Source organism: Natrix helvetica (assembly GCF_964273705.1).
Source record: "Natrix helvetica genome assembly, chromosome: 3".
NCBI classification, from domain to species: Eukaryota; Metazoa; Chordata; class Lepidosauria; order Squamata; family Natricidae; genus Natrix; species Natrix helvetica.
In genome coordinates this window covers 59926548-59953716 of record NC_138549.1, presented here as the reverse complement: position 1 = coordinate 59953716, position 27169 = coordinate 59926548, and the positions used below count along the sequence as shown (strand labels likewise).

General features: G+C 41.8%; 1 protein-coding gene across 1 annotated transcript in view; it reads right to left on the bottom strand.

The window, feature by feature from the left end:
* ADCY10 (adenylate cyclase 10) overlaps positions 1-27169 on the bottom strand; it is a 219639-nt gene that overhangs the window by 56935 nt on the left and 135535 nt on the right. The window contains exons 19-25 of the mRNA XM_081946448.1: positions 18635-18910; positions 17839-18195; positions 16855-16923; positions 12363-12434; positions 12194-12247; positions 6500-6542; positions 2097-2334 (exon numbers count right to left, since the gene is read on the bottom strand). Of these exons, the coding sequence (XP_081802574.1) occupies positions 2097-2334; positions 6500-6542; positions 12194-12247; positions 12363-12434; positions 16855-16923; positions 17839-18195; positions 18635-18910 (1109 nt within the window). The remainder of the gene's footprint in view (positions 1-2096; positions 2335-6499; positions 6543-12193; positions 12248-12362; positions 12435-16854; positions 16924-17838; positions 18196-18634; positions 18911-27169) is intronic.

The following is a 27169-nucleotide window of genomic DNA, read 5'->3' as shown; positions in this document are numbered from 1 at the left end:
CCAGCTCAGCATCTTAGTCACTGAGCCACCACATCCCTAAATACCTGTAGCATGTACTATTTTTATTGTGATCCTGACAAGCTTGGGTGGGCAGAGACTTGAACCTGGGTCCCCTATATATTTTGTTAATTTGTCTCTTTGGCTTGGCATTTTGTAGCTCAAGTATGCCCATCCATTTTCTGGAGAGCTTAAATAACTTCTCTGCTAAAGGGTTTCACTTTATGAGCAAGAGTTAGCTGCTGATAGTTATCGTTGCATTTTAACTATTTTAATTCCTCAAGGTGCTCTGGTACCCTGCCTGATTTGTAACTCTAGGATGCAGGTATTCCTGATGAAAAGAAAAGTATTCGGACATAATGGTTTAGGTTTCCATGAAGGCTGTGACTGTCATTGATCTTCAGTGTGTATTTCCCCATTTCTAATCTAACAATTGGGATTTAGGGCACCTTTTTGCAAGCAAAGAAGCATTTTGTATTTTTGTACAGGTGATTCTTGACTTACAATAGTTCATTTAGTGACCATTCAAAGTTACAATGGCACTGAAAAAAGTGACTTATGACCATTTTTCACACTTACAACCGTTGCAGCATCTCCACGGTCACATGATCAAAATTAAGATGGTTGACAACTGTCTCACATTTATGACTGTTGTAGGTGTCATGTGATCCCCTTTTGCAACCTTCTGACAAGCAAAGTCAAGGGGAAGGTCAGATTCACTGAAGAGCTGTGTAATTAACTTAACAACTGCAGTGATTCACTTAACAAATGTGGCAAGAAAAGTCAAGAAATGGGGCAAAATGCACTTAATAAATTTCTCACTTGGCAACATAAATTTTGGGCTCAATTGTGGTCATAAGTCAAGGAGAAGCTAGGCGAGGTGAGGCAAGGCAAAGCTGGGCATGACAAGGAGTGGCTGGGAGGGGAGGGGAAGGGAGGGAAGGGGAGGGATGAGGCAGGGCCAGATATGGTAAGCAGAGGCCGAGCGAGGCGCCCCTCAATGTGAGTGATGTCAAGTTTGCCACACCCATCCAGTCACATGACCACCCAGCCATGCCTACCCAGCCTGTCATTAGGGCAGAGAACCGGTTGTTACATTATTTGAATCCCACTACTGATTATGACATGTAATAAAAGCTTGACATATCATTCATGAGCTGTCAGCATGCTAGATTGACTCATATGCTTGCAGTCTGTTACAATTTTTTGAACATTCTCCAATCTTTTTTTTTTACAAAAGTTTTGGCAGGTAGAATGAATTTGGAGCATTTCAATTTTTTTTTATTTTTTTAAATTAAACTGCTATTCAAATTTAAATCTGCTGTAACTGCTTTTCAGCTACATAGAAAAAGTTACTTTAATCTGTAAATAGGTTGTTTATATTCATAGAGAGCCAGTGGGGTATAGTGATTGAAGTCCCCATTTTAGGCACAAGTTGGGTGATCTTGGCTCAGTCATCTCTCCCAGCCCTAGGAAGAATTGCTTCTGAAAATCATTGCCAAGAAAACTGCCCAGACTAATCCAGGCAATTGCCAGGAGTTAAGACTGACTGGAAGGCATGCACTCAAGCACACATAGGATGTTTTTCTTTTCTTTTTAATTAAGTGATTTTGTTTATCTGTTGCAAAATTAGTCTCCTGCCAAAAGAGCAAGGGCTAAATCCTCTAGTCACTTGCCCTAGTATGCTATGGTAGGAAGTAGTGTTAAGAAAATGGCCAGAAGATATCACTATCAACACTGTTTCACTTTCTGCTCTTTGGCCTTTTTATCACTGGAAGGACAGCATAAGTTGTGAAAGCCATATTTCTCTAACACTGAAATTATGGAGTGGATCCCAGGTGAGTGTCATCTGGCAGATAGATGTGGACAATAGATACAATAAAGTTACTATTGCAATGCAAAAGCTGGGACCTGGGGATGAGAGGGTGAAGTCACAGAGGGGACATTTGAGATTTCCACACTTCCACTGGATAAATGCATTTGGAAAGGCCTTCACGAAAATGCAGACATCTGTACGACATCATCTAAATCTAGAATACCCTTTGCTGTAGGAGTAATGAAGGAGCAAAAAGAAAAAAAGAATGGGTGATCTTACTTACCATGTAGTTGTGGGAAAGGTTGACATAAGCAGATGCAGATTCCAACAGGTAATAAAAAGCTCGACTATAATCCCCTAGAGCCAAGTAGTGCTGAGATAAAGGCACAGCAACAGACTCCACAATTTCTTTGCATTCACAGTCCTGTGAGCCGGGGGTCTCGGTCCTTTTCTTGCTCATGCCAGTAAGCAAGATTATTTCATCCATTCTTTTTAAAAATTCCAATTCTGAATTTTCAGCCCTACCAAAAAGAAAAAAGGAATTTCCACAAACTCTCATAGCAACTTTAATCTCTAACACACCTCAGCCACATAGGAACAGAAAGATACTGAAGCCTAAAAATCTTCAAAGTTTTTAATTACTATGTGATACCAGGTCAGGTGAAATAATAAAAATAATAAACACAGATCAGGAAGAGCCAAATTGAAACCCCTACAATGAAGGTTGGTGGGCCATAACCCATGTGTGGGTTAACACACATTTCAAAACTAAATTCATGTGAGACAGCAATCTTGCTAATTAATTCATATATCTGCTTTATTAAAATCTAAAAGAAAGGCTTTTTTTCCCTTTTAAAACAAAACTTGTACATAAACTCAGTTTGTTTCCTGGATGCCACCCCTCCCCCCCCCAAAAAAAAGGAAAGAAAAGAGAGAAAGCTGAAAAAAGTTTTAAGACCATCAGTCTGTGAAGTAGCACAATGTGTGCCAGCATAAATTTGGTCTGCCCCACAGTCATCCTCATTAACATGGAAAATCAGTGGATTCCTGAGAACTGAATATGGGTCAGGCAGGGCAGTTTTTACATATGTGTAGCAGTTTCTTGTAAGACCTCCACTCCCATGCTGTGCTCAGGTATTACATAAGCAGATGATAATTCCTGTGGCCCAAACTATAGGGAAAGAAACTGGTGATCAGAAGGGAAAGGGTAGACTTCCAGTTGATGTCATGGCAATATCAGACACAGGGAATGATTCTCCGTGTTCCCTGTGTTGAGTTCTCCCAGTTTGAAGGCTCCGAGAGGAGCCAAAGCCACCCTGTAGGGGCAATGAAACAAAGAGGGGGACTCTGTAAGGTCATGGAGAGTCATGGCTGTCTCCTGTCTGACCCAGGGTCCTTCTTCCCTCTTAGCCATGGCGAGGAGAAGAGACAGATGGCTAAAGATGGCTGCCACAAAGCTGGGACAACCAAGGAACAACTAAGACTGGTGCTGGAGCAAAGTAAGTGAACAGTGACTGGAATTGGAGGAGAGGATTTCTTTTTACCTTAAACTTAACCTCAATGAATAATTAGGAACTATTTGCTCAGAACTATTTGTTAAAGCGGTTTCTAAGCATTCTGAGAAGATATCAGACTGGAAGGGAAAGACCCAAAGGAGAAAACTAACATATTTTGAAATGTACAGAAAATTGGACTCTTAAATTGGGAAGACGTGGTACTGGAAAGGCATTTTTAAATGCTGGAATCATTTACTTATAAAACTTATTCTGCTTTTATAATTGATTTACAACTAAAATGATGATTGCCAAATGGCAATACTAAAATTTAAGTTGAGAGTGTCATCTGCTAATAAAAGGAAAATTTACAAATCTGGAAATACTGATATGAAGGACTGTGAAAATATTTACTGGATTATCCACAACTACCCCATGACTACTGGAGATTGAAACAAGGAAGTTATTTAATTAAAGGAACCCCTGAAACACATCTGATAACCTCTGGGACTATTTAAATGATTGTTTACCTATAGGATATAAAGAACTGTGATTAGTGCACTCCTTGAAGGGCAACTTAAGGACTGAATAAATAGTTCTCAGACTGCTGGATGAAAGTAGATTTTTTGATTGATGAATTAAATCAGAGGGGAAATACTGTATATTAAGAGACTTGAAAAGAGAATTAGAGATACAAAAAGATACCTTTGAAAGGGAGATAGGGGCCTGGGCAGAAATTCTGGAAACTAAGCAGTGGAAGAGGGTAGAGATGGGAGAAATACCTAGTGAGCTTTGAGGAAAGCTCTGCCTTGGACTCTGATTTAATTTTGGATGATATTTGGAACCCTGACACCTAGATTGAACACCAAGAAGTAGATGCAAAAAGAGATAAATGTCCAAAAGAGGAATATGGGAGGCAAGTAAAAAAAAATCCCATAATAATTAAAGTATTGAAGTGGGCAAGAGACAATGAATAGATTATTTCTATTTTTTGTTGTTGTTCTGATTTACTTTTCTTTTTCTCTCTCTTTCCTTTTTTGTAGGTAGGTGAGATGACTAGAAGTTAGGTAGGATAGAAAGAAAATGTTAATAAAGGGTGACATGATTAAAAGTTAGAATAAGAGATAGAAATAAGAAAAAAGGGGATATTAGTGTATACACATAATAAAATAAGAGCAATAATAAGAGAAAACATGGAATAATTGTGTAATGTTAGACTGCAACTTAATATAAATATGTATCATTATTAGAAATATATAAGCTGGTTGAATGTAATAACTATGACTAATTATATTAGTTTTATTTATATTATGACACCCAGGTGCTACACTTTTCACTCATTGATACGTTTGTAAAAAAAAAATAAAACATTAAAAAACTTTTAAAAAGAAGGGAAGGGGTCAAAAGCAGGCAGGAAGAGTAGGGCAGATCCTAGCCTCTGTTTTGTTGTTATAGCAAAGCATCGAAAGTCATGCATTTAAGAAACACTCTTGTCCAAATAAGAAGGGAAGACACCATATTCACACTGGATCAGAGAAGCACAAAGTTATATGTGCTATGTGCTGGGATGTGGCTGTATCATGAAGTCGTGCTATAGAATAGCTAATAAGCCATCTTCTTCCTGCACTCAGAATATGTCAAAGAAAAGAAGGGTGCAACAGAAATTGGGTTGCCACAAACTTTACAGAGGTTTTATTAGCCTAGTTCACACAGTGAAACTATTAAAGCATTGATGTGACGAAGGGATTTTTTTAATCAATTGGCTTTTTTAAACAAAAAAATTGAACAAAAATTAAGTGACTGGTCCAAGGTCACTGGCTTCCATACCTAATGGAGGATTAAAATCTGGCTTTCTCCTTCTAGTCCTCCATCATATCTTTTACAATATATTAACTGTTAAAAGGGACATATTTGCATAAAATTTACATATGCTGTTTATGTATATAGAAGAAATTGCTAAATATTAATTCCCTAAGCAACTTATTTAAAACATTTAAATCCCAGATCTTACAAATAAGAAGTTTGTAAGAGAGACATTTCTCCTCTCTCTCTTCCATTACTACTACAATGGTATGAGGTCACCTCTGCTGCTCCTAGATCTAAGCCTTATTGTATTTAAAACTATGGTGAAATATTGTCTGTTTCCCCCAAAAAAATGGCTTTAAAAAGAAGGAAACTATGGCCAGATAATCAAGATATCCTTAACCCTTTCAGATTTTCTTACCGGTATTCTTGGCAATGTACCACCATGTAGCCTGAGTTAAAAATTACTATTCTGGAAACAAAATACCCACCTACATTCTCCTAGAAGTACCTAAAATCCCATGAGCCCTTATGCCAGAAGAACACTTAGCAAGTGTTCAAGACATCGCTAGTTGTTTCCCATTGGCCAGGCAGACAGCAATACCATAAGCATGGCTTGGTTCCCTCCTAGCACTCAGTGCTTGAGAGAAATGAGCTGTGTTACCAGATCTGTGGAGCATATTAATGATTTCCTGAAGCTGGGAGAAGTATATAGGCATTTATATTATCAATACAGTGTGTTTTAATTCAGTAAGAATGGCTGTGGTGATTCTCACTAGTAACTTATACTAGTATCTTCTAAAAATATCTAACCATTGCTGGTTAGATAACTGTTAAAATAACAGTAATGCAGAAGAGCTTTGTGCTATTTCAAATAATTTATTTCAGTGATGGCTGGGTGATCATATGAAGACTTTTTAAACCACTATGGTAGTAGGGAAATATGCAGTCTATTAAAAAGATCTGGAATGCGTGGGTGAAATATAGTAGGTGAGAAGACCCACTATAAATTTTCCTCCTCATAGTTACAGATAGGAAAAGGCAGAGTACTGGGGGACATCACATGGTGACTTGCCATCAGAAAGGAATGATAAGCAAACTGGAACTATCATTTTAGGGCACATACCTTTTATTTTCAATATATCTAATTCTGCTTTATCTTCCATTTTTGGAGAAAAATAATGAGTTTAATATAAAACTTCTTGGATAAATTTCCAAGAAGAAATTTATCTTGGAAAACTATCCTTAAATAATTGGGTGTGAAATTAGTGAGAGTTTTTGATACTAAATTATTCCATTCATATATAACAGTTCCTTGGAGGCTTAACAAAGTGCCACGTAGTCCCAATATTCAAGATAGTCAGGAACATAAAATTTACTCCCTTCACACCTAAAGGACTCTTGCAAGATGAAGGTTGACCGCAGGGTATCTCCTGCATGAGAATAAAGTTGAAGAAAGTTAAATGCCTCATCCTAGAATACTGTAATATATGCTGTTGTTTCTTCTGAAATAATGAAGTGCATACTATTCATAGATTCAAATGAAGGACTTAGAGAATGGGGTTGAATGTTTGAATGGGGATTGTATTGCATTCATCTTTATTGGACAGAAACTAAAATAAATTAAGACATTATCTTTGTACCTGATTTGTAAGCTTTTTCATATGAGAACCTAACTCTTCCATATCTATAAAATGGAAATTCCCACATAGGTATCTAAAACATATATTCAAATACTTTTTAATCCCAGTGCAAATTGATACAGCAGTCAGCACTATTAATATACAGGTAGTTCTTGAATTGCAAACATAATAGAGCCTAGCCATTATGATTGGAGGTCAGGAGGAAATTAAGTAAATCACATTGAGTGAGCCCCATTCTTGGCTCTTCCCAATGCATTCATTTTTAAAAAACGGGCACTTGGCACTAATTAAGGGCACTTGGTGTGCCGCATGGGTAGGATAAACCACGTGGGCCCCAGTGCAGGAACAATATCTGTCTCTGGCCGCCCAAGGCCTTCCCCACACTGAGATATCCCATATTCTGTTTCCCACCCCTTCGGGTCCCCACAGTTGCTTGGTCTCCTCCACACCTACCTCCTGCACCCACCCCGCTGTCACTAATCTCTCACCTTGTGAAGATCTCCAGAGTTCAGGATGTCAGGTAGGAAAGAGGACAGGCCACTCCATTGATGGGACAACATGGCAGAAAAGCAGCAATCTATTTCTAAGACCCTGGTGAACTATTTTTCTTTCATTGCTAGATGCTAACCTTCACTCCCCCAGCAAAGGCAAATGGTGAAGCAGAGAAATCTTCCTTCCCTTCCTTCCTGTTTGCTTTCAGTCCCTGGCTAATGGTGGTGGGAGAGAAGGCATGCAGGCAGTGACTAAACTCTTCCCTTCCTAGGGGCTCATCTCCTTCTCCCAGTGAATGCACACAGCCAGAAAAACTCTTCCCTTCCTACACGCAGTCTCTTTCTGTCAGCAAATGTTGTATTCATTTGGGGAGAATGTTGAGGAAATAGACAGGGCAACATATTGCAGAATTTCTCTGGTCAGTCATAAGGCCGAATGACCACAGAGGTTCTGCAACATATGTAACTTTGGGACTGGGACAGTACTTTTGCGGAGGGGGTTTGTTGTCATAACTTTGAACCATGTTAAGTGACCTGTCATAACTTGAGGACTACCTGTAATCTTGTTTAACTCAATCAGATTAGAGCTGGAAGGGACCTTGGAGGTCTTCTAGTCCAACCCCCTTCTCAAGCAGGAGATGCTATGGCTATGTTTTCCATGGTAATTGGTTTGATTTGGTTTGGTTTGGTTTTGGTTTATTTGGATTTATATGCCACCCTTCTCCAAAAGGACTCAGGGCGGCGTACAACATTAAAAACACACATCCCAAAAGTTAAAAAAGATTAAATCCATGTCCAAAAAAACAAACTGAATTTTTTTTTAAAAAAACAATACATTTAAAATAAGTTAAAATTAACAGGCCAGGCCGGCTTGCTGGAAAAGCCAACTTTTTAGGGTGCGTCGGAAGGACCGGAGGTCAGGGATTATGCGAAGCTCTGGGGGCAGCTCATTCCAGAGGGAAGGCGCTCCCACAGAGAAGGCTCTCCCCCTGGGGGTCACCAGCCGACACTGCCTTGCCGACGGCACCCTGAGGAGGCCAACTCTGTGGGATTGTACTGGATGGTGGGAGGCTACTGGTGGCAGTAGGTGGTCTCGCAGGTACCCTGAGCCTAAACCATGGAGTGCTTTAAAGGTCATAATTAATACCTTGAATCGCACCCGGAAAACAACCGGCAACCAGTGCAGGCTGCCTAAAAGGGGTGTAACATGGGAGCACCTAGGTAACCCCATGACAACCCGCATGGCCGCATTCTGGACCAGCTGAAGCCTCCGGGTGCTCTTCAAGGGCAGCCCCATGTATAGAGCATTGCAGTAGTCCAGGCGAGAAAGGACGAGGGCATGAGTGACTGTGCACAGAGCATCTCGATCCAGGAAGGGGCGCAACTGACGTACCAGGCGAACCTGGTAAAAGCCCCCCCCCCAGTCACGGCCATCAGGTGATCTTCTAAACTAAGCAGCGTATCCAGGAGGACTCCCAGATTGCGAGCCTTCTCTGAGGGGGCTAAAATTTCTCCCCCTATCATCAAAGATGGAACAAGATGTACAAATCGGGATGACGGAAACCACAGCCACTTAGTCTTGGAGGGATTGAGCTTGAGCCTGTTCCTCCCCATCCAGATCCGCACAGCCTCCAGGCATCGGGACATCACGTCGAGGGCATTGTTTGGGTGGTTTCGGGTAGAGATGAAAAGTTGGGTATCATCAGCATATTGATGATACCGTACCCCAAAACCACGGATGATCTCGCCCTGCGGTTTCATGTATATGTTGAACAGGAGGGGTGAGAGAACCGACCCCTGGGGCACCCCACAAGTGATGCACCTGGGGGTTGATGTCTGCCCTCCAGTCAACACAAACTGCGACCCATCCGACAGGTAGGAGGAGAACCACCGTAAAACGGTGCCCCCCACTCCCAACCCCCCGAGTCGTCACAGTAGGATACCATGGTCGATGGTATCGAAAGCCGCCGAGAGGTCTAATAAGACCAGGACAGAGGAACAGCCCCTGTCCCGGGCCCGCCAGAGATCATTGACCAACGCGACCAATGCCGTCTCCATGCTGTACCCGGGCCTGAAACCCGACTGAAACGGATCCAGGTAGACAGCTTCATCCAGGTACTGGGGAAGCTGACGTGCTACCACACTCTCGACAACCTTTGCTACAAAGCGAAGGTTGGAGACTGGACGATAGTTGGCTAAAGAAGCTGGGTCCAGGGAAGGGTTCTGAGTAGGGGCCTCACCACCGCCTCCTTCAAGGCGGTGGCAAAGAACCCCTCTCTCAATGAAGCGTTGGTAATCGCCTGGAGCCAAAAGTGTGGGGGAGGGTGGGAGTTGCATGTGCACAGGGAGGTTGTGTGTGCATGTGCTTGGGAGGCAGGCACAGCATTATGGGTGTGAGCATGCCTGCCCATTACCCCCTGTGCTCCCCCTGCTTTTGGCATGCAATCTGAAAAAGGTTAGCCATCACTGTTCTATGGTTTCTTATACAGTACTGCTTCTTTCATGGAAATATTTAAAATTAATTTACAGCCCAAATGAACTGGTAGAAGAGGACCAATTTTAAACTGGAAGCAGATGACAAGTGCAGTATCATTTACCCTAAAGGCCAGTGGTGTGTTTCAAATTTTTTTACTTCCTATTCTGTAGGCATGGCCAGTTTTGTGGGCATGGCCAATTTGTAAAATGTGGTGAAACTCACTTAATAATGCTCTTAGCAACCAAAATGTTGGCTCAAAAACTCTGGCATTTGAAGCACGCAAGTCTTAAAGCTGTCAAGTTACAAGACCCTTGCACTCCTAACCCTTTAGAAAAAACCCCAGGGGTGTTCAAAGTTGACAGCTTTAAGACTTGTGGACTTCAACTCCCAGAATTCCTCCTCCTCCAGTCATATTGGCTCAGGAAGTCTGGGATTTGAAATGTGCACGACTTAAAGCTATCAATTTACAAGACCCTTGCACCCCTAACCCTTCACACACACACCCCAAAAACCTAAAACTTTATTTTTTAAAGCATTTTGCTCTCGGGCAAAGTTGGAATAGCACACCAGCCACACACCACCTCCACTGACTTTGAAGTCTTTCTCTCATGCTGCCAAAACCCCTCAGCGCTCTTCACCTGCAGTTGCCCCTTCAACCTCCCATCCATGGAGGATACGCGGTGGTCAGCCAAGGGGCACTTTCACCCACCCACCCCCAAATATCGCATAGGCTGAGGAAAGGGAGAGGGGAGAGGGGAGCTGCTCTTTTTTTCCGCTTCTTGGCCCGAAACAAAGTGGCAGTGAGGAAGGAGTCTCTGGTAGCTGCTGCAGCAGCAGAAGTGGCTGAGGCAGCTGAAACACAATCCCAGGCAGTCAGTTCCTGCTCTCCCTTCCCCGAGCATGTCCCGTTGCTGCTGCAATGGTGAATCCGCTTTTGGTGAATCCAGCTCGGCAGTGATGGCAAGAAGTGACTGCCAGCAATGCTCTCAGGGTGAAGACATGCCAAGCACTTGCCCCTTCAACACCCACCAAGCCTCCTCCCACCACAAATACACCTTCTCTTTTTTCCTGGTGAGATCTGCCACCTGAAAGGTGGCAATCGTGGAGGAAAGCATTTTCAGGCGCAGGATCCCCTCCCTGATTCCAAAAAGCAGTGCCTGCAGAAGGCACTGCCACCTAAAAGCTCTTTCCTCCACGATCCTCATGTCTGTGGTGAGAGGAGTCTCGGCAGGCGTCAGAGGGTTGGCGAGCACTTTGCAGCTCCTGAGGAGGCCAAGGCTTCTCCGCTTGCAATGTCTTTGCCTTGAGAGCATCATTGGCAGCCGCTTCCTGCAGCTCAGGAAGTTTGCACTCTCTGCTGCTGCTTTTTGGCCTGAAAACACTTTCCTCCATGATCCTCATGTTTCAGGCCGAGCAGCATCAGCAGGAAGAGTGCAAGAGTGGAGCTGCTCTTTTTTTCCATGAGGCAGAAGGAGAGTCCTCCGCTCCTGTTCCTTCCTTGGCTGTTTGAAGAAGCCTGCACGCACTTCCTTCTCTTTGACAGCCGCATGGTTTCCAATGGTTAGAGAGAGAGGAAAGGCAGTTCCTAGCAGAAGCTCGGCCTTTCCTCCCTCTCTAATGCATGGATTTCTCCGCACCCCTTTGGAAACCATGTAGCTGTCAAAGAGAAGGAAGCACGCGCCATGCGGGCTTCTTCCAACAGCCCGCACATGCTTCTTTCTCTTTGGCAGTCACATGGTTTCTAACGGGGTGTGGAAAAATCCATGCATTAGAGAGAGGGTGGGAAAGCTGTCCCTAGCAATAGCTTGCCCTGCCCACCCACTTCCAACAGCTGAGTCCTCTGCTCCGGAAAAGGAAGTGGGTGGGCGGGTCAAGCATGGTGTGGATGGGGGGCAAGAGAGTGAGTGAGCTGTTACTGGGTGGGGGGAGTGAGGGGGGGACAGGCCAGGAGAGGGACCGTTCCAGTACAGGATCTTCAGAGGCCCCAGTACAGAACGGGCACAAAATTATTCCAACTGGTATGCGCGTATCAGACCGGACTGGCTAAAACCCTCCTCTGCTAAAGGCCCTTGGAAGATCTGAAATGGGAAAACAATGAACTTTCCAATAAATGTCCACCTGTAGGCAAAAGAAAGGAACCCTGTGTGATCACTGTGGCCCAATTGCATCATCTCTCAAAGCCAGTAACATAGGTCTGTGATCAGTTCTGTTTTGTCTAAAACAATGAAACTATCTGCTCTATCTCTATTAACATATTACTCAAAAATAATCATTTTTTCTTTCCTAAAAGATTTCCCTCTTCTAAACAGAAACATTTTATGTGAGGAGATTGGGGTTAGAGATATCACCTGGAATGTTGTATCAGAGAAGACGGATCTTTCCCTCATTCTGGTTTTTAGATGGATGCCTCTTTTTAACAATTATCTACAACCTCCAATATTTTTAATATTACTTGTCATGTTTAAATGATTTACCTGTAGTAAACCGACGTGTTTTAATTCTACTATCCTTCCATTCTATAAGTGTGTCTGAAGAAAAAAAAAAACACATGAAAGGGTCTCTTAACCCTTTGATCTAATTTCATCATTCGGAAAGAGAATAACTCTGTTCTTGTACATCAGAAGTATGAAAAAATCATTTTACCAGCACTTGATTCCATCACAGCAGCAACACTAGGCTGTCTAGCACTGAAGAAAAAAGAGTAATCTGCTTTTTCTGTAAAGGAAACAAATACAATTCTAGCATAAATCCATAGGAAACTAATTCTTGATCCATAATCCCTGAAAATCAAGTGTTAAACTATCATCAGTCAACAGCATATAAAAAGAACTACTGAACAACTGAAGCCAAAAGGATGGTAAAATTGGGATGATTCACTTAAAGAACACATCGCTTAACAATGGAAGTTCCTGTCTCAATTGTATTCATAAGTCAAGGACTTACTTGACTTACTTTTGAAAAACAAAAATACTAAAATGTGTAGCCTAAAACAGTACCTGGCATCAGCCCTGCAACAGCTTCCAAAAAAACTCTCTTTTTGCAGAAAGTGTTTAAGTTGGGGCCAGTCAAACTTCCCATGGAAAACCACTCAAAGGAGTACACCAATTACAGAAAAATAACACCTCTGGGAGGTTTATCTCTCAGCATGACTGAAGTGGTTGGGGCAATTTCAGTCTTGTGGTTAACTTGATGCCAAGCCATTAAGGGCTTTAAAACCAGAAGTTTAAATTACATTTGGAAGCTAATAGTCCAATCAAGATCCATAAAACAAATGTAGCATGTACCCACTGACAAGCACTAGTCAGCAATCAAGCTGCTGCATTTTACACCAAGTGCAGCTTCCAGATGATCTTAGAAGTCCTCCAATGTAGAACATAGGTATATCAGATGTTTAAAAATAGGATCAAATGAAGGTTATTTTAGCAACAACACTTATTGGTCTAACTTTATTTCTTAATTCAGTAACTTTAACAAGTTATGAAAATGTTTTCAATGTCTTTTTACTTCAGTAGAGTACTCTGTGATATGCTGGTTAGCAAACTGGTGATGGTGGTATGATAATTACATTAATATTGTAAATCACTGTCTCAAAATCAAATTTAAAAGATATACACCAGTAATTCCTGTTTAAACTGAAGAAACATATCAAGTGAGTGCTACAAGAATCAGGCTTGTTTCCTCTATTCTTCCATGTTTTATTAATGACATAGAGAAAGATGGTAAGAAATTCATACCTAATGCATGCTAATGACAATGGAGTCAGTTATTCAAAGAATTGTAGGACTCCATCCGATCTATTCACATAAAGCCTAAGTGACTGTCTGGGATACTTTAATGTGAGTTTCTGAACTGAAAAGAGAAACAGACTCAAAGGTCTAAGGGGCCCTACCAGCATTATGATTCTATAGTTAATACATTTTCATTGCCTGTCTTCCAAGTAATAGACAAACAAAGCTTACTAATTATATATTGGAAACATATTTCAGATACTTTACCAATAAAATAATTGGCTGAATTATATCAATTGCTGCTATGCTTCAACACAACAGCACTGTATCTTTAAAAATCATAGATTCAAACCCCCCCCCCTTTTTTTTTTAAAAGCATCCTCTATGCATTTTCAGATTGGAGATTCCAGGAGCTTCAGACTATGCTTGATGGAACTATTAATGCAAGTCAGAAATATAGCTGGATCTGCTTACCAAGTAACTGCTAATAAAGAGCTTTGAATAAAAACAAAGTATTCTTGCTATTGCTCCTTACTATTGTCATGCAAATAAATCCCCTTACTTATAAATGGTAACTTTCTTACTCATTTCAGATCCACTTAACATTCCATTAATCTCTTATGATACCGATTCTCCTGATTATATAGCTCCCGCCCATTCATCCTCTTTGCTAATACAGAAACACAAAACGTCAAAGCAGCAGAAATATTGTATTCTCATAAATCATGGATTCCCGTATTAAGTGCAGACAGCTGCAGATGTATGATTTAATTGAAAAGGCTATAGGCCTGTAGATTGGCTCTTGGAGGACATAGGAGCCATTCTTATTCCTGAAAAGAGCACTAATTTCACCAACACTGTTTAATATTAAATCAACTGCCTAATAACAAAGGAGCTGAAAATCTAACTGAATACAGTGGAAAAAAATTATCAGTACTTATTATTTTTGGTTATTCTGATTCAAATTCTGAGCTGGAGCTCATCTATTCAGCCCTCAGGAATACCACCATCTCTGGATGGAGATCAGAAAGCAAGGAGACAGAGTAGCACTCTGTCACACAGAAGCATATGGCATAGCAAAGCCACCTGCTGCTTAAACAGAATGGGACGGCTCACAACAACCAGGTGGGCATGGCTCGGTGGTCGAGCTGGGTTGCCCTGACCAGGTGGGTGTGGGTGAGTGCATGTAGCTCACTTGATGCAGCTGGTTCAATGCTGCTCACTTGGTGTGGTTCCAGGTGGGTTGGCTGGGTAGGTGCAGCTGGCACTGACTTGAGATGGTTGGATTGGTATGGACAATTTAGTGCTCCACAGTCTTGCCTCCCCAAACTGCCAGCAGCCAAGTATGTGTGTGTGCATGCACACATACAAAAAACACTATTCCAGACTTTTATCCTCTTCTTGCTCTCCAGAGATCTGTGAATGAAGAACTTTGACTCTGCACCTCCATGTGCATCCTCCTCCTGCTGCTGCTTTGCCTGTCCAGCCTCCCCACTACATTTCCCCTTCTACCCCCTCCAGAGATCTGTCAAGGCAGAAGTTGGACTCAGAGGAAACTGCTTTCTGCAAACTTTCTGTCATGCCCCAATCAGAACCTGAATCTGTGGGGGAAGACGAAATGGAACCTGAGCCAACAGAGATTGAGGGGGCAGCTTTTTTGGCTTCAGAGGAAAATGGGGAAGGGAAGGGCCAGTCAGGTCAGGACCTTTCAGGATTAAAACATCTTATAGACAGGGAGGAACAGGGGCAAGATGAACATGAGAGAGAGCTCAGGCGAGGAGCAAGGACCAGCCCCTCCTGATCCAAGAGCACAGAGAGTGGAGAGAAGATGGGAACAGCACAGAATGAGCAGGCTACTTGGGAGAAGAGTGCCCCACCCATCTCCACAAGGCACATCAGGGGAATGAGACTTAAGATGCTGTGGGGAGGGGGAATTTGTCAGGAACAAACACTGAGTTCCTGAAGTGTTGAGTGCCAACGTTTGAACTTTCCAAGAGTCCTTGCATTATTTCTGGCTTTCTGGACTAATTAAGTGGATCCTTTACTTCCTGAACACCTTGATTTGCCCTGCTGGATTTATTGCTGTGCAGCCTTAATGTACACAGCGCTGGGCTAGACTATTTGCAGCTAGAGGCTGCTTGAGGTGTGTGTCAGGGGTTATCATCACTTTGCTCTAGGACTTGCCAGAAATGTAGGAGCGTTTGGGGAAATTTGGACCATAAAGGGGCAGTTTGAACTGCCAGCTGCCTGTATTATCTCTGTGTCATGCATTGGATATCACATTTCTCCTGCGCACTTTCATGTGTAGCAGTGTCACCCTCCACCTCCTGCTTTGCTGGAAGGAGGCACTGGACAGGGAAATGGCAATGCTCAGATGTTTGGAATTGGGAGAAGAATGTATCCTTTTGTATTCTGCAGGTGCGCGCACGTGCACACACACACACACACCATTCCAAGCTTGGAGACTTTTATCAACATTTGAGCTGACAAGCTGCCAATCATGCCTCAACTTGGGGAGAAGGACCTCTCCTTCTGTGGAGCAAAAGTCCCCAAACTCGGAATGGTGGGTGTGCTTGTTTGTGTGTATATGTGTATGCACGTGCGGATGCCCTTGGATGCAGGCAGTTTGGGGAGATGAGGATCTTGTGGGGCACTGAGTTGTCCCCATGTCAAGTTAGCCTGTATGACTTGTTCCATGCCAACCCAACCAATATGAGTCAGCAGAGCCGAGACAGCTGCACCTACCCAGCCACACCCACCTGGTTGTACTTAGTCAGCTGCACCAAGGGAGTGGTGTTGAGCTGGCTGTGATTACCCATCCACAATCACTCAGTCATGACCAACTGGCCACTGTGAGTCAACATAGACCCATGCTTGATATGTAGACCCATGCTTGATTATAGGACACTGGGGTTTTAAATTTTGTATATTTTAAATTATTTATTTAGCAATTACAGTTCTGTCTATTTTATCCTCCTCTTATTTATGTATTTATCCATCTAATAATTTTAATTGTTTTTATGTATGATGTTTTTGATATGGACTGTACACTGCCCCAAGTCCCTTTTGGGAGAGGGGGCGGTTTAGAAGTGCTAATTAAATTAAAATTAAATTAAATTGAAACGAGGGTACATCAGTATTAGCGCTACTTGGTTGAGGTTAGAAATTCCTCTTTTTAAGGTTCCACAAATCTCTATGACAGCTCAATTTGGTGTGTGTTAGCTTTGCTTTTAATCATGCTGTAACTGGCTTTGGCTATATGTACTACTTGCTATGAAGCATTACTTGAAAAAAATAGTGCCTTGCCCTATGAATTGATCCTATTAGTAACAATGGTTTCCCCCTGGACTCAATGTATGATTAAGGCTACAGTATAGTGTTCTTTCAAAGGATAATTTTACTTTTACCTCTCTTTTGGAAAAGTCCTTTCTTATTTGATAATGAAAATGCACCTTTTTTCTCTTGATTCTCAGCACCTGCCAAATAGATAGAGATCAGAAGACTATTTAGTTTGAGATCTCACACATAAGCAGCAAGGTTTCAAAGATATTGCTAATTTATTACCCCCTTTTGGACTTTTTGCTGAAACAAGACAAACATGAACTTTGATAATAAGAAAGGATAGAGTATGTAAAGAAGGAAATCAAATTGTAATTTTAGGTTGATGACGTAAAATATATACTTGTAACTGCTATTGATAAGCTTGGAAGCCGCTTCTTTATAATCTTTCCTTTTCCTTTCTCTATTTCTTTCTTTGCACTTTTTCAGTTGTACTTATTTCGTTTTCCTTATTTTTTCCTTTTAAACTTTGCATTATTTTTATTCGTTTAAATTTTTATTTGATAAAAATTATATACAGAGAGATAATTTAGTATCATGTATGGAAAGCATGCCTCAGAGAACAGCTCTGATGACTAAGAATTGTCTATTCCCAATACATGGGCACATACACACACACTACTTCTGCAGTTAAATGCTGTAAATTGAAAAGGCAAGGCAGATCTGTAAGATGTATTTCTTAGTCTTGGCTCTGCTCACTGCCTAGACTGTGTTCTCCATTGTAAATAAACAATGATACCTACCCTATTCAAATAGGGGAAAATATAACTAAGGTATAAAACACACTGAGCAGAGAGGACTGAACCAGACTACTTGGAATCATATCTTTTCAGCTTTGTGGTTCTGCAAATCCATTTCTGGATTCATTTGTTATTTACTTCTGTCAACTTCCCATGTATTGTTCTTGTACTGATATTTGAGCTTTCTATAAAAATGACTATACTTTTGTATGGTCCACTGCTAACCTGTGAGAGTCTACTGGCAGTTTTCAAGGAAAGTATTTAAACTGAGAGTTGAGGTTGCTTTACCAGCACCATCAAATTAATACCTACCTTCCTGGTGGGATGCTTCCAATTTTTTTAGGGTTTCAGAAACAAGGATCAAAGCAGCCTCACTCAACACATCCTCTTTGATAGTCTTAATTTTATATTCCTGTGAATAGAATTTTTGAAGCATGCCATCTACTGCATACCGATGATAAGGAATGAAATCACCTTCCCCACAACACTTGCATCGGTGAGCTAGCCACTTCAGGTAACTGGCACATTTGAAATGCAAGGCTTTTTTCTGATTCTTAAGCCATAGTTCATAAGCTGCTTCTTGCAACAGTGGTGTGAAAAACTCCATGATTTTACAATGCATCACAGCCTCTTCTAGCTTCAGCCTTTTGGAAATAACTGATCCAAGATCTGAAAAATAACATAGTATTTGCACCATCAAAGAATGAATTTGTCCCATATAAATCTACTGTTGTAGAGGAATAGCTAATGTTCTATTTCTGATTAGATTTAAGAACATGACTACAGCAGCTAATTTTCTCATGATACTTATTCCTGTTATGTTAGTGAACACAATCTGAACATGTACTAATAAGTACTAATATGATTTATGTGTCAAGGATTTATATCAAGACAGACATATCATAAAATATTACTTAGTTTTACTTGACTACTGGGTGTTCCCTTTGTTCCTATAAAAAGCAAAATTAAGTATTAACTTGTTTAAGATTTCAGCACCAATTTAACATGAACTTGATTCATAGAATGCAATAATGTTGTTCAATCATTTCCATGTCCTTTGAGTAAACTGGTGTTTCAGAGATTTCTAGTTTTTCAATAGTTAATTTACCTGATTCTTCCCTATGTGATTTCAATTCATTATTCCTGATGCTGCATTCTTTAGATAATATACGCTGGGTTACATTCACTTCTTTTCTTTCACTGCCACACTTAAAGATACGGGATTCTACCAGTGCTGCCAGAGTCTGGTACATCTTCCTTTTTGTCCATTCCGGGAGGATATAAAGCAACATCTCTGTAGTGAATGTCACACCAATGACAGCTGCACATTTCACCACCATCTGCTCTGAAGGATTCATATTGTCCAGTGCAGCCAGAGCAATTCCTATCAACAAAGAAAGTCAAATTGTGAAAAAAGTGGTACAGTGTCTGAACTGGTCACAGGTTCCAAATTTTATGTTTAAGTCTGCAAAAGCAACATTTAGGAATAGTAAGATTACATCACAGAGGTTAAATGACAATTGCAGAGATACACTATTCGGAACTAGAAGAGAGAATTCTATTAAAAATATAAGACACTACCCTTTATTACAAGGAAATTTCTAGAACAGAATATCTGGGAGGGAGGGGTAATGTAATACTGCCTGTCTGCCTGCCTGCCTATCATCCATCCATCCATCCATCCATCCATCCATCCATCCATCCATCCATCCATCCATAAAAGGCATGTGTTGATTTCATATGACCATAAAAGGATGAAGTCATAATGCCATTTTTGACTTTTGTACTTGTAGTTTTTGCACCTCTTATAAATTACCCATATTTCAAAATGCATTCTTCTTCTCTATGATAACCCCTTAAGTACTAGAATATTGCTATCATAATCACCCCTGCCCTTCTCTTTGTAGACTAGACATATCTAGTCCCCTCAATTGTCCATCAGATGGTTTAATCTTCAGACCCTTAACATTTTTGTTGCTCTTCTCTCTAGGGTTTCAACATCTTTTTGTATCATAGTGGAGAATTGGATGCAGTATTCCAAGTGTGGTGGCAGCAGTGCAGTTATAAAGTGATCTTGAAACGATCCTTCTGTTGATGCAACCTAGGGCTGCCTCTATTAGCAATTGCGGGACACTACTGATTCATACTTAAGTGATTGTCTACTAGGACACTTAGATCCCTCTCACAGTTATTGCTGTTGAGTCAGATACCACCTATTTCATAATTGCATTTGGTTTTTCTTGCCTACGCACAGGGCCTTACTTCTCTCACCACCAAATTGCATTTTGTTGACTAGGACGACTCCTTCCTATTTAACATCTATATGAAACCCCTGTTGAAGAAATCTGCAACCTGGGATTCAATATAAATAACAAATTAACAGAATTGGGAGGGACCTTGCAGATCATCTAGTCCAACTCCCTGCCCAAGCAGGAAACCCTACATCTGCCTCAACCTAGTATCGAACTCACAACCTCCTGATTGTGGGGCAAGAGCTCCACCTTTACGTGCCCAATTAAATCTTCCTGTATTTCTTTGAGGGAGATGTGCAGTTCAGAAATACAATAAATAATAATAAATTTCATCCTTAAGGCAGCCAAATAAGCGTGTTGAGATCAGGGGTGAGATTCAGCAGGTTCTGACAGGTTCTGGAGAACTGATAGTGGAAATTTTGAGTAGTTTGGAGAATCAGCAAATACCACCTCTGACTGGCCCCAGAGTAGGGTGAGAATGGAGATTTTGCAATATCCTTCCCCTAGAGTGGGGAGGCAATGCAGATTTTGCAATATCCATCCCCTGGAGTGGGGTGGGAATGGAGATTTTGCAATATCCTTCCCCTGGACTGAGGTGGGAGTGGATATTTTGCAGTATCCTTTCCCTGCCACGCCCATCAACCATGCCCACAGAATCGGTAGTAAACAAAATTGAATTTCAGATCTGGATGAGGAGGACAAGTGGCTGTGGCTATTAAGATCCCTCTGGCCCAGGGATTTTCCATATATAGTCATGGGCTGGGTAGCACTTCTCCTTCTTGAGGAGGTGAAAGCTGTAGCCAAGGGGACCTGTGTACAACTCCCTCTGATGTGTCAGTTGTGCTCTTCCTTGACTGGAAAACCCTTCAGTCATGACTTGTTATGTATTGGTTACTACAATGCTTTGGGATGAAATTAAAGGTGCTTTGCCTCAACTAACACTAACCCTATATCGGGAGTCGGTAACCTGAGGCTCTGGAGTTGCATGCAGCTCTTTGGGCTCTCTGCTGAGGCTTCCTGTTGTCCTGTTGTGGTGGTGGCATTGGCTGGAGCCTTAGTATGGCAGGGAAGAGCCCCTGCATTTGCATGGCAATAGCATTCCACCTTCATCATGATACCTTTCCTGTTACCACTAGCAAAGAAGGCTGGGAGAGAACAGCAGGGATGGATCTTGCAGGATGGAGCCATCCCCCAAGCCTGGCCTTCCTCCTCCCTTGTTGGTGGGGCCAAGAGAAAGAAGGGGGTGGCATGGGGAAGCGCTCCCCTCCCCTGCTGAGTGCCAAGCACAACAGCCAAGTAGGATGGGGAGATGGCCTGACAGAAGTCCCCCATTGGCAAGTTGGATGGCCCGGCTCTTGCAGTGGGACACTGTTTGGCACCTCCAGACAGGAGCTGCCACCTTTGAAACATGCTACATTCTTCTTCCTGTGCCTTCCCCAATCTCAGCTCCTTCACCCCAGTGAGAACTATGTTTTTGCTATTCTGTTGCCTGTGCCTTCCCCAGGCAGTGATGGATGGGGCCGTGGGGGGAAGCAGAGGTGTCAGGGCTGCTTACAAGTGATGGGTTTCAAAGTTTTTTACTACCTATTCTGTGGGTGTGGCCTATTTTGTGGGTGTGGCTTGGTGCTCATATGACCGGGTGGGTGTGACTAGGTGGGTATGGTCATGTGATTGGGTGGGCATGGCCAACTCGATGTCACTCACATGGAGGGGTACCTCGCCCGGCTTTGCCTTGCCCCTTCCCTCCCAGCCAGTCCTTGCATCGTCTTGCATGTTATGGTGGGAGAGGAAGCATTTTCAAAGTTATCTTCCCCTTGATACTAGCCAATAAGATGAGATTTTGCTGTCAGAAGACCGCCTGATGTACATTTCCAAATATTGTTTATCACCATTCTTTTGGTACGACTGAATGGATAGATTTATAAAGAATAACAGAGTTGGAAGGAACCTTGGAAGTTTTCTAGTCCAACCCCTGCGGAAGCATGAGATGAGATCCTATACCAGTGAGAGTGAACCTTTTGTGGCTTGCGTGCCAAAAGCAAGGGGAGCGCAGGGAGGTCGTGTGCAGGCATGCCACACCCATAATGCTATGTGCACGACCCCAGCAAACATGACCAGCACTCCCTCCCATTTTTGGTGTGCTTTTTTCACCCTCCCCAGGCTCCAGAGGCTTCAGGAGGAAAACAACCTCCTCCACCTCCCAGAGGCCCTCCGGAGCGCAAAAAACTGGCCCCATGGGCAAACCGGAAGTTCAAGAACAGACTTCTGGTTAGCTCATAGGGCCAGTTTTAGCCTCCGGAGCCTTCAGGGGCCTTCAGGAGGCTTCCCTGAAGGCTCCAGAGGGCAAAAAACGATCCTCTGAGCAAACCAGACATTTGGCTGTAGGACCATTTTTCATCCTCCAGAGCCTTCAGGGAAGCATCCTGAAGGCCCCTGAAGGCTCTGGAGGACTAAAACCAGTCCTACGAGCAAACCGGAAGTCACTTCCTAGTGATTCCAGAGGGTGAAAAATGGCCTCAAAAGAAGACTGGCCAGCTGACAGGGCAACGCCTCACGTGCTCCGACAAATGGCCCCATGTGCCACCTATGGCACGCATGCCATAGGTTCGCCATCATGGCCCTATACTATTATGAACAAATTTCTTCTTAAAAGCCTCCAGTGATGGTATACCCACAATTTCTGAAGGCATCCCTTTTCTCTAATTGTTCTGTCAAGAAATTTCTCATTTCTAGGTTGGAGCTTTTTGATAAGTTTCCATCTCACAGATCCGTCTCACAGTTACTTCCAGTTGAGCCAGGCACCACCTATTCCAGTGATGGCGAACATATGGCACACATGCCACAGGTGGCATGCGGAGCCATTTGTCAGGTCACAAGAGGCACTGCCCTGTCAGCTGACCAGCATGCATATGCACGGTGGCTAGCTGAGTTCACCCTTTTTTAAAGCCATTTTTCGCTCTCTCCAGGCTCCAGAGGCTTTATAGGAGCCTGGGGAGGGTGAAAAGAGCCCCCCACCCTGCCCCAGAGGCCCTCCGGAGGCTTCATGAGCTTCCCTGAAGCCTCCAGAGCGCAAAAAAAACAGCCCTACAGGGAAACAGGAAGTTCGGGAACGCACTTCCGGTTTGCTCGGAGGGTCGTTTTGAGCCTCCAAAGGCTTCAGGAAAGCCACTTGGCAGTCCCTGAAGCCTTCAGAGTGCTTAAAACAACCCTCCGAGCAAACTGGGAGTCACTTCCGGTTTGCTCGGAGGGTTGTTCTGACTGCTTCCGAGGCTTTAGGGAAGCCTCCTGAAGGTCCCTGAAGCCTCCGGAGGGCTTCCCGGGGAGCGGGGAGGCTGTTTTCGCCCTCCCCATGCTCCTATAAAGCCTCTGGAGCCTGGGGAGGGCGAAAAAAATCATGCAAAAATGGGGGGGTCGGGCCTGTAGTGCACGCATGCGCACTGAGGGGGTTGCGCATTGCATTATGGGTGCAGCATGCCTGCACACGACCCCCCCTGCGCTCCCCCCACTTATGGCATGCGAGCCAAAAAAGGTTCGCCATCGCTGACCTATTCTATACATTTTTTTCTTGCCTGTGTAAAATCTTACTTTACTCTCCATTAAATTTCATTCTTGAAGAGAAATGATGTTCTACAGTGGTATTCAGTTTACTACAATTATTTTTGCAAACTGCACTAAAGCTTGAAAAATACACCCCTGCTTACACTGATAACGATTATTCTTTTTCAACATTAAAGCATACAGTCAATCAAATATTTCCAATCCTACAATTAAAAACACATTAGAAAGGCTGTTAGTGCCTTTAATGGATATTTTACCATTCTTTCTCTTCTCCTTTAATTAAATCTTTCTGCTTTATTTTTTTTCCTTGGCCTTATTGCAATATTTCAAAATTTTCACAGATCCTTCAAAAAGAATCAGTTCTAATTTAACTGGAATACAAAAAAATGTTTCCGGTCTGGAATTCCCTGAGTCACACACACAGCCCTCAGTTCCTCAACACTTTTCAATGTTTTCCTTTCCTTTCCGATATGTACAGAAATGTGCTTCTCTTTTATTGCTCATTTTCAAATTAACAGGCCAGCCGGTTTGGGGGGAGAGAAGCAGCTTCTCCTTCCTCATGCACAAGCCTGATAGAGGAAAACTGCTCCTTCCTCTTTCTCTCCCCGCCATTCTCTCTCTCTTGTTCCACTGCAGGAAAATGTGCAGGCAGGGATAGGCACCCCCATGGCCTTTTGGGGAAAACACACACACACCACTCACTCGAAGGTCTGCTGGTGGGTGCCTTAAAGAAAACAGACCCGGGAAGTGGGCAGGAGCACCTCAGAGAAACAGATGGGAAAAATGTGGGCTCAGAAGAGCCTCATATAAATTCTGTTTCACAAACCAATGCCGGGGACCCTTTTGGGTCAGAACTCCCCTGTGGGTGGAGTGAAGAGGGAGCTGTATCTCATTCGACCTAGAGGAGGGTAACAGGTTCCTTGTAGGTCAGAGATTAGTTCTTTGAATCGGCATCTGGGGGAGGTAGCATGGTAACATGGCTACCATTAAATTGAGTGCTGCTGGCCAAAGCATCTAAGCAGGAGCAGTGTACAAAGGAATGTGAAACCTGATAAGATTTAATTAACCAATTGACATAAATCAGAATTTGGGAAAGGCAAAGAACCTTGTGAGTATAAATAATATTGACGGATAGATTGTGATTTTGGCAGAAAGAAAAGAAAGCGGGGGGGGGGGGGGGTAGAATGGTTAAAAATAATCAAGCCCAAAAAGAATGGCATCTTTGGTGACAGAAATGAGGAATACAGAGAATTGACTAGCCTACTGAAACACAAACTTTGAATTTGCATTTGAAAAGATTGTGTTTTTAAAAGAGATTAATTGACAATGTACAACTCTATAAAGGAATAGAAGACAAAAGTTAAAAACATACCAAGTAGGCTTGCTTTGTTTGAGTTTTGTCCTAATTAATATATCTTTTTTTTCTTTTTTTATTATTTTTTTCCTTCTACAACACCTTACAGTCAACATTATTATGTCATCATGCCTGTACATGTAAATATTATTTCGCTTCTATGTTTATAAACCTTTATACACAATTCTCTTTATATATATTTATACCAATTGTTCCAAATTTCATAATATTCCGACTCTTCTTTGTCTTTTAATTTTAGTGTTAATTTGTCCATCTCTGCACAATCCAAAGTTTTTTGTATCACTACTTCGTCCGAGGGGATATTATTTTGTTTCCAGCATTGGGCAAACACTATTCTAGCTGTGGTCAGCAGATGTGTTAATATGTACTTAATTTTCTTTGTATATTTCCCTTTGATTATTCCCAGCAGAAAGAGTTCGGGTTCCTATTTTATTTGTTCTCCTGTAATTTCTTGCACCCATTTCCAATTTTTTGTCCAATATTTTTGAGTTTCCGGGCAGGTCCACCATATGTGATAGAAAGTCCCTTGTATTTTTTTACACTTCCAGCAGGTTGGATTCATGTTTGGGTACATTTTAGCCAATCTCATTGGTGGTAAATGCCAACGATAAAACATTTTATACATAATTTATTTGAGTGCTACTGATCGTGTTAATTTATAATTTGTGTTCCAAATTCTTTCCCAATCGACTAGATCTGTATTGTGTCCAAAGTTTTTGGCTCACGCTATCATGCAACCTTTAACTTTTTCTTCTTCTAATGTTACTTCTAATAAATATTTGTAAATTTTTGTTATGAATCTATTTTCCTGGCCAATTAAAATTTTATCTATTTGTTGTAGTTCTGTGTATATTCCATATTCTTTTACATCTTTTTTGTATCTCGATTGTAGTTGAAGGTACGGCCACCAGTCTATATTTATATTTTGCTCCTTTAATTTCTGATTTGTTTTCAAATTTACTTGGATGTCTAAAATTTCACTACATCTAACCATTTTCGATAGATCTAGTGTATTGGGATGTGTCATGGCTTCCATTATGGAAAGCCATGTCGGTATTTTCATGTAGTATTTTTCTCTAATTTTATTCCAGACCTGTATCAGTGCATCTCTAATATAGTGTCTATTAAAGTGTTTTTGTTTCTTTTTATCCTCTTCCCATAGGAAAAAGTGCCATCCCGTTTGCAAATCATGGCCCTCTAATGTTAGTATTCTTTTATTTTTTAAATTTATCCAATCCTTACTCCATGTTAATGCTGCTGCTTTGTAATAAAGCTCCCACTCAGGGAGTCCCATACCACCTCTGCTTCTGTCATCCTATAGAGCTTTCAACTTTATCCTGGCTTCCTTCCCTTGCCATATAAATTTTAATATAATCTTGTTCAATATAATAAAAAAATTCTAATTTTATGGGGATTGTTTGAAATAAGTATAATAACCTTGGTAATACATTCATTTTAAGCGCTGCTATTTTCCCTATTAATGATAGTTGTAATTTCCCCTATAACTCTAGATCTTTTTTTATTTGTTGCATTAATTTTGTATAATTATTTTCTTTTATAGCTGAGCACTTTGCAGTTAGCCATATTCCAAGATATTTAACTTTATTTGTCACTTGCAGTCCTATTATTCTTTCTAATTCTTTATTTTGTTCTTCCTTCAAATTTTTAGTTATCATTTTAGTCTTTTCTCTATTAATCTTTAACCCTGCTACATCTCCATATTTTTCTAATTCTCGCATTAAACAATTTCCTGTTTCTAGCGGATCTTCTATAATGAATGCCAATGTCAGGCCTGCAGTTATATTCCTTTTTAGGATCTTTGGCCTGCCACACTCTCTATTATTTCATTATGCTGTTTCATTAGTGTAGTAATTGGGAGGGGGAATAGAAAGGAATTGAATTGTGGAATGTGTTGTTGTCATTCCTTTCTAGAAGCCCAAGGTCATCTTTTGTCTCCGCACCTCCTCACCTGACCGGAACCAGCTGGGTCGAGATGCCAGCGTGGCTGAAGAAGATTCGACCATGTGGTGGATTTATGGTGTGGGGATAAGATCATGAACTTTCAACTGGGTGGAATTCCAGAAAGCTTTTAGATTTGGGATTCCACAGATGTGCCAATATGTCTGTCTTATTAAATTGGAACTTTAAGGATAGCTCTGCCTTGGACTCTGATTTAATTCTGCATGATATTTGGAATGCTGACATTATCCCAAATCTCTCTTTAAAATAAATCACCAGCACCCCAGCATGGGGGCTGGTGAGGGGTGCTGATTTCCCAACACTCACTGGGTCAGCATAAAATATCAGTGAACAATAATGAGAAAGCCTTTTGAGTAAGAAGCTGAGAAGAGATGCTTCTCTGCAAATCTTCAAAGTACAAAGGAGTTTCTGTTTGAAAAATTATAGCATCTGGAAGAATGCAGTGGGGGAAAGATTCTACACACAATTGGAAGAGACA